The following is a 16,315-nucleotide window of genomic DNA, read 5'->3' as shown; positions in this document are numbered from 1 at the left end:
TCACATAATATTTCATTATTTTCCTCTTTTAACATTAAACAACCACAATCCCATTCAAATAAATCTATATTCTTTTCAAAAAGATAAGGATCTATAACATTTTGCAATTGATCAATCACATGATTTATATATTCATCGTTAACTATTTGATCAAGTTTTGATTTAATAACGTTTCTTTTTTTTCGTACTTTTTTATATGAATTTCTATCTTCATTCATTATTTCTTCTAAAGTGCTAGATAATTTTGGCATAATCATTCTATCTACCTTTCTATTAACCATCTATATAATATACTTATAGAAAAAAATCTTTAAAAACGCACGTAAAGAAATAAATTCAGCAATCTAAATTTAATACAACTCTTTTTTTTTTATTTCTATATCGGTTAAGTTTAAATTCCTTCAAATACATTTCAAGAGGCATTGAATAGTTTTTTCTTTCTGCATTTCTAACAGTATTGTAAAAATATCCTGAATAACTGTATTTGAATCTTCTTTAAATAATTTTTCCTATCCGTGCTTTTGTTATAAGTTGTTTTATTTTGTGGTGATGTAAGTTTAAAATAGTTTTTTTTGTCTTCAACTTTTAGTCTATTGATAAATATAGTAATTACTGAAGGAACAGCGCCAGCAACTGCTACAAATGTAGGAATAGCTGGAACAAGTGCTAATGCAACTGAGAAACCAAAAATACCTGCTGTAATTTGTAATCCAGTATTTACTCTTCCACAAAAGTTATAACTTTTTCTGTAAGAAGCAGCAAAAGAAACAAAGACTAATATCAAACAGGGAATGCCACGTACCAAAATCGCAGCCTCCCCAAAACGAAACCTACAGCACGCAGACGTGCATACCACAAACACACACACACATACACGCGCACACACACAAAGCCAATACACGAGGACAAAACAAACAAACAAAGGAACACAGTGGGGCACCGCCTTGGAACGGTCAGTGGCAAAAACACCACTGGGGAGCTTAAACCGGTTTGTGTTGAGCGACCTGTGGAGTTTCCACTTTTTCTATTTATGGTGCGCACACAACCTCACTCTTACCCCCACCATGTTCCAAAGACACGGGACAGAGTAAATAAAAGTAATCCCCTCCAGGTGAATCTCTAACACACGTAATGGAAACAAAAAGACATGGCATGTAAAATAGAAAAAGTGGAAACTCCACAGGTCGCTCAACACAACAAAAACGAAAATGTTGCAGGCTCGGTTTGATTGAGCCTGTTCATGAACGGTAGTTAAAATGCATGCTACCAAACACAAAAATGCTTGTGTATAAATATATAAAAAGCAAACCTTTAGAACCAAAAACGTATGTACTCAATGCCTTTTCAGAAGACAGAGCAACAAGAGAAACACCCTTAAGGGCCCGACGAAACAGGCCAGAAGACAGATATCAAAACAGTGATCGGGGGCCTCCGTGGCCGAGTGGTTAGAGTCGTTGACGTCAAACCATTTGCCCCTCATCGATGTGGGTTCGAAACCTCATTTGGGGCGTAGAATTCTTCACGTGAGGAAGCCATCCAGCTGGCTTACGGAAGGTCGGTGGTTCTACCCAGGTGCCCGCTCGTGATGAAAGTATGAAAGGGGCACCTGGGGTCTTCCTCCACCATTAAAGCTGGAAAGTCGCCATATGACCTAAAATTGTGTCGGTGCGACGTTGAACCCAACAAAATAAATAAAAAACAAAACAGTGATCGAGTTCGCTTAAGCAAATTATTCAAGTTTAGTCAAGTGAATAATTAACTGATCTATTGTTTCTATTCCATTAGAAATTAGATTTTTATTACTCATTTATATAATATATGTTTTTAATTTAATTAAATTTGTTTTAGTTCACTAAATGGAATCCAACTATTAAATTTTTCACTATAGCCTTTCCACTTTACTAAAGCTTGTTTTTTCTTATAGTCTCGTCTGATAACTTTTTCTATTCTATAAACCTCTTGTTTAGTAGGTAAAAGTTCTTGCTCATAAAGTGAACCCTGAATTATTTCATTATTCAAATCTTTTATAGTGTATGTTCTGGGATTTGTGTTATGAATTTTATCAATTATAAATATTTCCTCTGTCCAGTTTGGTGTATATCCTTAAGCGAACTCGATCACCAATTTTAAACTTTGGTTTGCTCTTTGGTATATTTAAATTACCGTATAAATTAAAGTAAACAGTATCTTTATTTAAGTTTTTACTGGCTTCAGTCGGTGCCATGTTTATACTAGAATGTTTTGTTTTGTTATATTTATCAACCATTTCCTGTAAATTATTTAAATAAGTGTAAGTATTATTTGCTGTAAAATATTTCCACATTATTCGTTTAAGTGTTCTATTAAATCTTTCGATTACTACAGCTTTCCTTCATTAAATGTATGATACATGTTAATCTTATTTTTATTCAAAAATGATTCAAACTTTTTATTATAAAATTCTTTTCCTTCATCTACCTATAAATTTGTAGGTGTTCTACCTTCAAAAACTATTTTATCAAATGCTTCAGTAACAGATTCTCCAGTTTTATTCTTTAATGGAATAACCCAAGCATATTTGCTAAACACGTCAATAACGGTTAACAAGTATTTTACACCTTTATTATATTTTGAAAAAGCTTGCATATCGACTAAATCAGCAAACCAAGTATCATCAATATCATTAACTATCACTGTTCGTTTCATAAATTTTCGTTTAATTGGTTTATGTAATTCTTCTGCTAATTCATCACTCCATGTTATTTCAGGGGTCTTTTTGAGTAAATGCTCTACCCCCTTTTTCCGTTTTTTGACTTTTTTCCAAGCCCAAGTTTGTATTTCGTTATAATTGCTGGTTTTACAACTAAATGTGATGCAATTTTTTCTCCAAATGTTTTTGATTGAGTTTTATTTAAGTTGGAAAGCATTTGCTTGTCACATATACCTTTTTTTTTACACCACTGTCGTAGCAAAAGTCATGGTCAATGCATACTGCGTCTAGTTCATTAACAGGAGGTCCATTATCCAAAGGATTTCCTGGTCCACAATAGTTATATCCTGGAAGTGTTAAACCTTTCTTAGGTAATAAATGTAACATTGCTTTATGAATATTTAAATTACCTCCTGTACTTTTAACAAACTTTGATTTCATTCTTCCACAAGATGAACAGGTAGCCATTATCATGTTTTGCTGTAACATAATGAGGATTTATATCATCAGTAAATTTTCTTTCTTTTAAACAATATATTTTATTCTGTAAACTCATTTATATTATGTGTATTAAAAACTTTTTATCTTTTCACTTGGTCAAAGGACAAAACTCTACAAGGCTTAATTTATATAGTAACTAAAATCAAGAGCATTAATTCTATCCGGTGAGAAACCAATAACCACCTGTTCAGCAAAACCATACTGGTAAATCGTCTGTTAAGCAATGCAATATAGCAAAATACTCTAATGGAAAACCAATATTGTGTATACGCTAGCTGTGTAACATGATATTGTTTGAACGGCTAGCTAGTAAAGTCAATATTGGCTTTAAACTGGAGGTTAAAACTGTTCTGTAAATTGTTTTTCAGTCCGGGTGTAAAGTTTTGTTAAGGTTTTTAAGATATTTTGTAAGTTAAATGTATATTTTCTCAGTACTTTATCAAAAACCAAATGTTTTCAAAGTAGTTTGTTACAACCTGTGGTTTTTGAATTCGTCAGCATTGGTCACTTTGGACTGAGGGTTAGGGTCAATTTGGGGTCAAAACGCCCGCTACCTTATTTTCCTATACTACTGTCCTCTACCACAATTGTTCAAATTATGCCCCTGGTGTGATAAGAGGACCTGCCCTGGGTGTCCCAAATTTAACATAGGGAAAACAATCTTCTTGTCTGAAAGCTCAAGGCCTAGACCTTTGATATTTGGTATGTCGCATTGCCTAATGGATCTCTAACAAGATTGTTCAAATTATGCCCCTGGGGTGAAAAGAGGCCCCGCCCTGGAATCACTTGTTATATGAGTTATATAGTAATAAATACTTCAAAAAATTCAGATCATATTTCCTAAACTGTTTGATTATAATTACCTGATGACCCAAAGCGATTAGTGGTCATTTGACTATGACCTTGACCTACTTTCTTGTTTTTAGCTCACCTGAGCAAAAGGCTCATGGTGAGCTTTTGTGACCGCTCAATGTCCACACCCTATAAACGACTGTACTCCCTCTCTTCCTGTTGCGACAGATCAAAACAATAAACAGACAGGCCGAAGGTAAGAAATCGTCTTAAAATGAATTATTTTGCTTTATTTGAATTTTACGATAAGTCTAACCAAAATATGTGTATATGGTGATATAATAGATGAAACAGACAAGTAATGTTTACAAAATGCTGACAAAATGTTGACTGATCACACTCGTTGCATGAAAATTCATTCAACGAAGTCACGAAACTGATGAACAATACGTCAAATTGATATGCAATCCAGTAACTCATGATGTTTTCCGAAATAAGCATGCATACTCCATAATAATATGTTAATAAGATGTTGCATATCTGTTGCGTTTTTGAAAGAAATTACTTATTATCTAGTCGATAAAAAAACATTCACTGTACGCCGACTTGTCAATTTTGATATTTGATCTGCACTTGTATTTGCGACTGACACTGTATTCCATTTTGCGACTACAGTAGGCGATTTATGTCCTTTAAGGGCGTATTACTAAATAAAATAAAAAATACATACCAAATTGTCTCTATTGATCAGTCGTCATGTACTTAATGTCATTTAATGTCGAACCCCTCGTGCTATGCATGTACTAATCCATTGGGAATGAAGGTGGAGGGTCTGTGACTTGCTATCCTACCTAATTATATGATGAATTGAATGCTTCAGAATCGTTTGCATGCAAGTATTCCATGTTGGTTTTACAGACATATACTATCATAAAATACAGAATTAGAAACTGAAAGTATACATAGGGTCCCTACTATGTCATGCAATAAGTTAACCGTCTATCAATTTCCTATAGAAGTCACGCGAAGAAATGTTACCTATCGACTTCAAAATGTCGATGTGATGAGAAAGGAAGGGACTATAGGTTGACTGTCCGTCTGTCCGTGTGTCTGTCTGTCTGTCCGTCTGCCAACAAAATGATCCATCCTCATAGGGTTGTCTAGGAATAAGGACTTCCGTAATCCTAGAATCGGAGGCTAGGATTACGATAACGTAATCGTAGCCACTGCCTTTTTAAAAACTATTGCACCCACAAGTACTCTGCGGCTGGACATACAGCCGTCGTGTTTACTACCTGTCGTGATTTGACCATTATTTCTCATGTTTGAAATAATTTACATTTGACAGTGATAACGCCTGCACACGCCGGGAATCTGTCCTTGCGGATTTAGTTGTTTTCATTGCTAAGCCTGGCTCAATCCACTTCCGTTGGTTTAAAAATTGCGTGAGTTCTACCTCGTCCTTGTTTTAAAATCATCGGCAAATTCAGAATATTTTAAAGAAACATTTAAATTGAAAGCTTTGTGTTATTTGGTATAAAGTATAAATGTTTTAGAAATAATGGTCAAATCACGGCGGGTAGTAAAGACGACGGCTGTATGTCCAGCCGCAGGGTACTTTGCGATGATATATCGGTTTCAACGGGTTTAAATTCTAGAAAGTATAGTCTTGTGCGGACACATCGTCTCATGATGGTGAACATTTGTGCCAAGTTATTTCAGAATCCCATGATGCATAAAGTAGTTATGGCACAGACACGAAAAATAGACCCTGTTTTACCTTTAAGTGTCACATTAAAGAGAAAAGGAAAAGAATTAGGCGGGCATTAACTACATATTGCCGATGTTTGGGTGTAAAGTTTGAGACCGAACAGACAGACAGCATGGTGACTCCTATATACCACCCTCCAAACTACGTTTGCGGGTTATAATTATGAAAAAATACTACAGGATCATAGGAAAAGCTACGGTGTTCCGTAAGGGCCATCGTGGTTTCGCGCTGTCGTCCTGAGGGCGAAATCGCGAAAACACGATGCATTGACGCAAAAACACGATGTGATTACGCGAAAACACTATGCGATAAAGCGAAAACACGATACCAAAAATGTCGCGTTTTCGCGCTATTAATATCGCGTTTTCGCCCTGTATCTCTCAGCGTGTTTTCGTATTTTCGCCTTCGTGGTCAGTAGGGCGAAAACGCTAAAACACAATATTAATAGTTCGAAAACGCGATATTTTTCGCATCGTGCGAAGGCCTGCAAGGCCTAGGCTTTTGATATTTGGTATGTTGCCTTTCCTAGTGTTTCTCTGCCAAAATTCCTCAAATTATGTCCATGGAGTGAAAAAAGGCCCTTCCCTGTGGGTATCAAGTCTAACATAGACTTATATAGGAAATAAATTAAAGATAGTCTTGTCGGATAGTTCAAGGCCTAGGCCTTTGATACTTGATATGTAGCATTGCCTGGTGGATCTCTAACAAGTATGTTCAAATTATGCCCCTGGGGTGAAAAGAGGCCCCGCCCTTGGGGACACTTGTTATAATTAAGAGTTATATAGGAAAAATTACTTCAAAAATTATCAGATCATATTTCCCAGACTGTTTAATCATAATTATCTGATGACCCCAAGCAATTAGGGATCACTTGACCTACTGACCTACTTTCTTGTTTTTTTAGATACAGCCTGGAAATTTGGATGACACAGTTTTGCACACCGATCTTAAAACAGACTTTCAGTGATCATGAATATGACCTACTGACCTACTTTCTAATATTTTAGCATCAGGTTGCCATTTTAAACATGTGGCTCATATTACTCAGGTGAGCGATTCAGGGACATCATGACCCTCGTGTTTAAAATAAGTTCTTAAATTTGTTACAAAAAGTAAAAAGCAAACTCATCCTCTTTCTTTGTTAACATTTCTAGTATAGTTCCTGTCATTTGCGTCGCCTCAGAAGTATCGCTGGTTCTTTTATCAACTAACCTTAATAAAGACAGGGAGTAAGTGTTTACAGGCCCTGTAAAAAGTTGCACATTGTCTAGCCTGTTAAAGCTCTTAAACTCTGGTGAGCCATCATGGTCCTCCTGTTTTGTTATAGCTCACTTCAGCATAAAGTGCTCGAGGTGAGGTATTGGGATCATCCATTGTCCGTCTTTCTGTCCTTCCATTATGTCTGCTACAAACCTTATTAACCGTCGAGAATATTTCCAAGGTCAAAGCCCCACTTGGTGGTCAACACTATGAGTGACCTTAAACATTCGGAAGACTTCCATTAATTTGGGATCAATTGTAAACCTCACCAAGACGACATGCAGAGCACAAAGCCCATGTCACTAAGTCAAAGATCAAGGTCACACTGGATGGTAAAACACTAAACAGCTTTACTTTGTGTCCCCTTCATATTGTCGAAATTGCTGGGAAGATTTTCATAAAACTAACATAATAATTGTTTATCTCATCCAGACAAGTGCAGAGTGCACAATCTAGGTCACTTGGTCCAAGATCAAGGTTACACGTATTGTCAAACGTCAATTGGCATAAACTTCATGTACACTTTGTATCTTCTAAACCACTAGAATGAATTTCATAAAAGTAACATCAATTGTTAACCTCATTCAGACGATTTGCAGAGTGTACAACAAAGGTTATAAGGTCCATGCATGGTCGAGGTAGCATTAGTAGGTCAAAGGTCTTATTCAAAACAATTTACTGTCTCTGTATTGAAACAGCATCTGGGGTTCTAATCGCCTTCAGTGATAGCTCTAGTTTATTTTAAATTTATCTAGACTTTTAAATTATAATCATTAATTCATGTTGTTTTATTTTGCTTCAGAATTAAAGTCAGATAAAGTTGCAGGAAAATTACGAGTTATGCTACCTGTTCTACCACGTGGACAAACACAATCTAGAGAAATGCTGCAAGAAACATTCACAATATTTATGAGTGGATATGTGAAAAAAGAATTGAATTTTATAACAATACCAATCGATAATTTGAAAACTTGGACACAAAGTCTGTTTTGTGAAACAATACTGGAGAGTTTTCTTTATTGGAAAGAAGTAAGGAGACCTAGTTATATTGTTAAGCTGACAATTTGTGCTCTGGGAAGTTACAGTTTTGATGAAGCTGTTAAAGTTTGTAACAAGGTGATAGCAGGAACTCACAAAAAGTCAAGTAAGTTTTAATTTTATCATAATTCTATTATAAAGCTAAGATTTTTTATTGTGTAAGATTTTTAATTAACACAATTTGTCATGAGCCACGTGATGGAGTTGATAGTCATCCTTGCATGGTCCTCTAAATTTTAGAGGCTGCCAGGACTAAAAGTGGAAAGATTTTCAAACGGTTTTTTCTCCTGAGGTCTGTGGTATCTTTGAGAGGATCTCTCTTACGTTAATTCACAATTCTTCTAAAGCCCTCTAAGGGGCCACCAGAGCTAAAATAGAAAATAAAACTTGTAAACAATTTCTTCTCATAATTGAACCACTTGGTTGGTCGTAATCAAACTGCAGCATCCCTTGATTGATCTTGTTGAACTTTGTTCAGTTGGTTACACGTGAAACCCACTTAGGGGCTATGCAGGGCGAAAATTAGAAAAAAGTCAAGGTTCCCCTCATAGCTCTTGCATGTAGTACGTGTGTGTTAACAAGGCAAAAAGCGCCTTGTAGAAAATCAGTACTCTGTTATATATCATAGTCACATTCCCTTGTTAATTAAAGCCTTTTCACATTTTATAAAGCTGTATCGTTATCAGCATTTCGACAATTTGTCAAAGAAATTCTGTTAAAACTTTGAATATTTAAAATAGATTTCTCATAGTTTTTTGTCCATGCAGAGTTTAAGCAGTAACTAAAAATGGTACAGATGGCCTTAAAAATTCATATTTGCAAGGGTTATCAATTACATGTATTATCTTTCCCTCACCGAAAGGCAAATGTGATATGGTAATAGTCTCCTTCCGTGTGTCAGTGCATGTGTTTGTCCGTGTGTCTGTAACACTTTGTCTAGAAAATAATGTCAAAACTTTCGAAGGGATTATATCAAATCCTCACACAATGACATCACTAGATCAAATAAAAGAAAGACCATGTTATATGTTGTATATTATACCAGATTTATTTGTGTTCCGGTCCAGGCTGATGCTCGTGTGTCTTCCAACTAACCAAGAGGCCAATATGGATTCTTCCCACCCCGTATTTTCCCATGCATTATTTATCACTAATTAACCATGGGAGATATAGCCAAGAAATACCAAAAAACCTAAAGATTACTTGACCAAATCTTCAGAGATAGGCAGTCTTGTAAAAAAAAGAACATTTATTGTATTTCAACACCATTATTAATACTGTCGTTTTTACTTATAAAGTCTGCATGAAACTCGTATTTTCGACTGTTTCATTATTCCAGTCGAATGTGGAGGGATATTGTTTTTTGACGTTTTCCGTCGGGCCGTTCGTCCGTCCATGCGTCCGTCCGCGCTTACATTTGGATACTAGAGTGACTATAGGAATATTAGTAAACTGTAATTTTTCTTTGATGTCATTTATTTCTTAAGCTCTTATGTGACTATATTTTTACGTGTGCAAACAGGTAACAGGCTAAATGAACGATAGAGAGAGCAAACGGATAGCCACGTAAGTACTGTTTGTAAAGATGTCCGTCAGTCCGTGCAAAATTGAAAAATATAGATAATTAAAAAACAGTGTTTAAGCTAGATCACCAAAAGATAATAAGTAAGGGTAGATTTCTCGGAAGCACAGAGCACCAAAAGCACAGCCCCAGAGCCACGCATTTACATAGTAGGCCCACAACAAAAAGAAGCTGTAATGAAAAAATATTTCAGACGGGTTGCTTCAAACATCCAACAAGTAATATTAATATAAACTAAAAATTATTAAAGGGGAAGGAAATGGAAAGTGGCGAAAGGGGGACTGGGGTGGGGGAGGAATCCGAAGGAGAAAGTTAAACAAGGAAGAATATACAAGGGAATGCCATTTTCTTTAAAAAACAGTCGCACTACAACGCAAACCACAATAGCGCAGACACTCATGTACCAAAGATAATCACACAACAACAAACAACCGAACAACATAGTAAAACTAACAAGCAACACATAAGAAAACAGTAGGGCACCGTTATACACTCACAAGCCCACAAACGTACCCACACAAATAGGAAAAACAGTCAAGCATTGTCTTGGGACCTGGCTGCCGAAACAAAGAGAAGCCACGAAAACTTACTAAAAGTAAAGGGGGAGGGGATGCAAAAAGTAGCGTAAATAAAAGGGAAAGGAGAGGGCAAAAGTGGGGAGTGGGGCGGAGGAAAAACCTCACATAGTTATTAATTAGCACACGACCTTTGTTCTTGTCTGTTGTAATCCCCATTGACCCATTTTTCCCATTGATTTGTTTGGAAAAAAGTACATGTGTATATTTAAAAATGTATTTAAGCTAGAATCACCGAACCTCACATAATTATTAGCACATTGGCTTTACTCACATATTATATTATCCCCATTGACCAAGTGAAAGCAAAGTTATTTCCCTTGATTTGGTAAAAGAAATGAAAATGCTTACGATTCAAACAGTACTTAATGACTTTTGCTCATATATAGTATTATCTCCCTTGACCTAGAAAATCAGAGGTTTTACCCTCGACTTGGTGAAAAATATTAAAAATGCTTATAGTTTAAAAAGTACACCAAACCTTACATAATGACTGGTTAGCAAATGACATTTTCCTTACATGTAGTATTATCCCCCTTGACGCAGTCAAAACAGAGTTTTACCCCATGGTTTGGTAAAAAAAGGATTTTTGCCTTTATCTAAGTAACCTATTGACGGATCTTTAAGAAACTTTACGCAAATATAGACCATTATAGGGCGGTGGTGCACACACAATTTCGTCGGGGTCACTTCATTAAGCAGAGTTGTTACCCTTTAATTATTTTACAATCCATAAATTCCCACATAACAAAGTAATCCATTAATTGTTTCTTTTTTTAACGAGCGGGCACCTGGGTAGAACCACCGACCTTCCGTAAGCCAGCTGGATGGCTTCCTCACATGAAGAATTCAACGCCCCGAGTGAGGTTCGAACCCATATCGATGAGGGGCAAGTGATTTGAAGTCAGCGACCTTAACCACTCGGCCACGGAGGCCCCAATCCATTGATTGATCTGCATGACAATTAACAAAAATATAGATCGCTATAGGGCGGTGGTGCATTTATACTTTTCATCAGGATTCCTTCAGTAACTACAGTTATTGCTCTTTAAATGTTTTAAAACTCAGAAATTCCCACAAAACAAAGTTGATGAGTTTTCATGAAACTTAATACATATCACTAAATAAATTGTGGTTGCGTTATATAGGGAAAATCTTTGAAAATCTTCTTGTCTAAAACCACAGGGCCTAGGGCTTTGATATTTTGTATGCTGTAACATATAGTTGTCCTCTACCAAGATTTTTAAATTATCCCCCTTGGGTCAAATATGGCTCCATCCTGGTGGTTACATGGTTTAGATACACTTATATAGGGGAAAAAGTCTTCTTTTCCAAAATCACAGGGCTTAGGGCTTGATATTCGGTATCATCTAGTGTGCCTCTACCAAAATTGTACAAATTATATTACTATGGTCAAATATGGCTCCACCCTGGTGGTCACATGGTTTATGTAGACTAACATGGAAAAAATATGAAAATCTTCTTGTAGAAAACCATAGAGCCTAGGGCTTTGATATTTGGTATGTATTATTAACTGGTGGTCTTCTACCAAAATTTGTTTACATTATCACTTTAGGGTCGAATATAGCCCCGCCCTGGGGGTTACATGTTTTGTATTAACTTTTATAGGAAACTTTAAAAATCTTCTTGTAAAAAAAAACACAGGATCTAGGGTTTGATTTTTGGTATGTAGCATCGTATAGCATCTCTCAAGTTTGTTCAAATTATTGCAATTCGTAAAAAACATGGCCACCAGGGGGCGTGGTCTCTTTTCCCATGTTATGTATATAGTGGAAACTTAAAAAATTTCTTGTATGAAACTGATTTTTAAATAATTTCACACAGATTGTCCTTGTGTGATCCATTACCAGAATTGGTCAAATTATTTGGATTCCTCAAAAATGGCCGCCAGAGGGTGTGGTCTTTTCAGCTCACTTAAGCAATGCTCATGGTGAGCTATTGTGATCACGCTGTGTCCGTCGTCCCTCGTCCTCCGTGCGTGCGTCCGTCCGTCCGTCATCAAAAATTGTGTTTAAAAGACATCTTCTCCGAAACCACTGAATGGATTTTGATGAAACTTGGCATGGATGTTCCTTGGATGGTCTTCTACCAACATTGTTCAAAAAGTTCCGCTTGGTTGCACATAAGGGCCGCCAGAGCTAAAAATAAAAAAAAAATCTTCAAACGACATCTCCTAAACCGATGGTCCGATTTTGAAATAATTTCACACAAATGGTCTTTATGTCACCCTCTACAGAGATTTTTCAAGTTATAACAATTTATAAAAAAACATGTCTGTCAGGGTGCGTGGCCACTTTTCCCTATATATACATAGTGGAAAATTAAAAAACATCTCCTTGTGTGGAACTGCTGGCCCGATTTTAAAATAATTTTAAACAAATGGTCCTTGTGTGACCCTCTACCAAGATTGTCCAAATTATTTTGATTCGTTTAAAAATATGGCCGCCAGAAGGTGTGGTCACTTTTCCCTCTATGTTTATAATAGAAACTTTAAAAATCTTCTTGTGTGAAACTGCTAGCCCGATTTTAGAATAATGTTACACAAATGGGCCTTGTGTGACCCTCTACCAAGACTGTTTGAATAATTTTGATTTGTCCAACAGCATGGCCGCCAGAAACTGCTGGCCAGATTTTAGAAAAAATTTACACAAATGGTCCTTGTGTGACCCTCTATCAAAATTATTCAAATGGTTCCGCTTGGTTGCACATAAGGGCCGCCAGAGCTAAAAATAAAAAAAATTCTTCAAACGACATCTCCTAAACCGATAGTCCGATTTTGAAATAATTTCACACAAATGGTCTTCATGTCACCCTCTACAGAGATTTTCAAATTATACCAATACGTAAAAAACATTACCACCTGGGGGCGTGGTCACTTTTTCCTATATGTATAAAGTGGAAATTAAAAACATCTTCTTGTGTGAAACCGCTGGCCCGATTTAAAATAATTTTACACAAATGGTCCTGGTATAACCCTCTACCAAGACTATTTGAATTATTTTTATTGGTCAAAAACATTGCCATCAGAAGGTATGGTCACTTTTCCCTATATGTATAATAAGTATTGTGGAAACCGTAAAAATCTTCTTGTGAGAAACTGCTGGCCCGATTTTAGAATACTTTTACACAAAAGTTCCTTATGTGACCCTTTACCATAATAATCAAATTATACTAATTTGTCAAAAAAACATGTCCGTCAAAGGGCGTGGTCACTTTGCCCTATATGTATATAGTGGAAACTTGAAAAATGTTCTTGTGTGAAACTGCTGACCAGATTTTAGAAAAATTCTACACAAATGGTCCCTGTGTTACCTTCTACCAAGAATTTTCAATTTTTTTTTCTGATTCGTCAAAAAACATGGCCGCCAGAGGTTGTGGTAACTTTTCATTAATAATTTCATTAAACAATATCTTCTCCAAAACCCCTGAATGGATTTTGTTGAAACTTTACACAAATGATCTCTGGGTAGCCCTCTTTCAAAGTTTTTCAAATGGTTCCGGTTCATTGAACGTACAGGTCTTTTTGTTTAAAAATAGGTTTTCAGCTATAAGACTTTAAAAATCCTTTTTTTCTAGAGCTTTTATATTTGGCATGTGATAGAAGGGTTTGACTCTCTACCATACTTGTCCAAATTATTGCCTTAAGGTATGCCACGACCCTGTGTCTGACATGTACTTACTTGAGGCTTTAATATAAGTAACTTTGAAAATCTTCTTCTCTGAATCAATAATAGTTTCAGCCTTGATATGTGGCTTGTGATATCAAATTTGTAGTTTCTACCATAATTGTTCAAATTATTGCCCTTGTTTCAAAAATGTGTGTGATATGTATATAATGTAGGCTAACATAGAAGAAACCTAACTCTGTACTTATACAAACACACCTGAAGCCTTGTGCACAGGTGAGCGCTTTAGGGTCAGTGACCTTTTGTTTCACTATATGAATATATTGAAAACTTTAAATATCTACTTGTGCGAAACTGCTCGTCCGATTTTTGAATAATTTCCTACAAATGATCATTGTGAAATTATCTACCAACGTTGTTTTAATTTTTAAGATTTGTATATAAGCATGGCCACGAGCGGCGTGGTCACTTTCCCTATATTTATATTGTAAAAACTTATGTGCCTCTCCGCCAAGATTGTTCAAATTATTTTTTAGATTCACTAACATTTTATTATCAGCAATCTGCCGAGATCACAATCGGCTTTCAATAATTAAATTGATAACATTTTTTCGTTTCAGCCGACAATTGTTTTTCATGTTTTGCCGTGTTTGAAATTATCCGTGTCACAACTTTAAACTAATCAATATGTGAAAATAAATGTATTAAATCTACGTCTACTTGACTCAAATAATACACATCATGACCTTATACCCTGGAAAATCAAATAATCATGAGTGACACAGTATTTAAACACAATGACGCCATTAAAAAAACTTGACTGATTTATTGCACGATGCTGTAGTATACCTTAACATTTGCATGTGCGCATGCCCAACCGGAAGCTAACGGGAGGATTTATGACAATGTGTACAACAAAATCTATGTGTGTGTATAATCATTCTTCTGAAACAAATTCATTAACCTGTCTTTGGTCTCACTGTTTTTTTCTAAGTGAACAATGCTTTAATCAACACAACGATATTATGTTGACGTTACGTTAATGTGAAATTTAGCGCCATGTACGCATCGAGAAGTAACACTTTCAAATCCGATAAACTCTTTTACATAAAAACATGTTTTAAACGAAAGGTCACAAAGCATCACTGCCTAAATTAATTTACACACACATGAGGTTGGTTAATAGCTGTGCAGAATAATTCGCTATCATTTGCGCCTGTTGTACTTGGTAGATAATTAGAATAGCTCAGAAACACATACCAATCAAACTTACGTGGTGGAATCAGTCTCTATTACATGCAGTTCGGGACAATAGCCAATTATTATATTTGGAAACACCAGCAACGCCTTTCCGCACTGCAAGCTCTAAGGGAAATCACTCTTGCTGTGTTCCGGGTTCAGGCTATCGCCCCGTAGACCGCCCCAGACCGTACGCGGGCACTACACTCCTCCCCGTCCTATTAGAATGATGTAGTCCTTAGACCATGGAAGTTTACCATGGTCCCTTAGACCATGGAAGTATATCATGGTCCCTTGCTCATAAATATGAGGTATATGGTTTTTCTGGGATTGACCAGTACCAGTAAAGTGACACTTCAGTCACAATACCGTCCGCTTCCGGTGACCATGGACCTCCGTATCCATAGTACATGGGGCAGCCCCTATGGCTTAAACATATTCAGTTCTTCCAAAGATAGTCAATGCTATTTAAAGAACTGTCCCTGTCGGGGGTTCGATCCCCGACAGCTACTTTGGAATTTTCAGAAACGCTTTTCAGTGTTTCCCACCCAACTAGAGGTGTACTGGTCCGGAACCCAAGCAATCCTTGCGTGTATCAGTGCTATACACTGGGCACGTTAAAGAACCAGGCTGTCTATTCGCAACGAGCTAGGCTAAGTTAGCCGGACAAGCCTGTATCTGATTTCTGATCTCTCTGTCGTGGGAGCTTTGTCTCACTCTGGTACCAAGACATAACGCTGTGGACTAGACCTCGGACTAAGGTACCGGTCATGCCCAAAGATCCATCTGTTTCGTACGGCTTAGATAAATCCTTCCAATCAGAAGTCCGCCTTTACAGACGACTGATCGGACGGCACAACAGGCCCTTTTGGTTCATCCTTCATGGAGGATTAAACTAAAGACTGCGCACTTTGCCACCCTCAGCAGGCACTGATCTTGACTGTCCAGACGTGACTGTACTACCGAGGCCCTAAACAGTCTCAGCCTCAACCCTCCTTGTGGTCACCATGTTCATGCTTGTAACAATCTCTTTAAACCTCTTTAAACATATCTACCACAAAGGAGCTTACTCCCCCCGAGTAGTCTACATCCATACCAGCACCGAAAATTACTTCATCTGTTAGGCTACTTTTCCCAGGAGGGTCATCCCGCATCTGAGACTACCATTGCATGAACTGGCTTGCTGCTCTTACCCTCGGTCATCTGTGGTTCCACCATGAT

At 36.8% G+C, this 16,315-nt stretch overlaps 1 protein-coding gene across 1 annotated transcript in view; it reads left to right on the top strand.

Moving 5' to 3' along the window:
* The window catches only part of LOC128551709 (uncharacterized), a gene marked incomplete at both ends in the record, with an annotated part of 62,658 nt that overhangs the window by 23,682 nt on the left and 22,661 nt on the right, over positions 1–16,315 (top strand). Inside the window, one exon of the mRNA XM_053532626.1 lies at positions 7,816–8,157. Within this exon, the coding sequence (XP_053388601.1) occupies positions 7,816–8,157 (342 nt within the window). The remainder of the gene's footprint in view (positions 1–7,815; positions 8,158–16,315) is intronic.

This window comes from Mercenaria mercenaria, unplaced genomic scaffold (assembly GCF_021730395.1).
Source record: "Mercenaria mercenaria strain notata unplaced genomic scaffold, MADL_Memer_1 contig_158, whole genome shotgun sequence".
NCBI lineage: Eukaryota > Metazoa > Mollusca > Bivalvia > Venerida > Veneridae > Mercenaria > Mercenaria mercenaria.
This window is presented reverse-complemented; position numbering and strand designations above follow the sequence as displayed.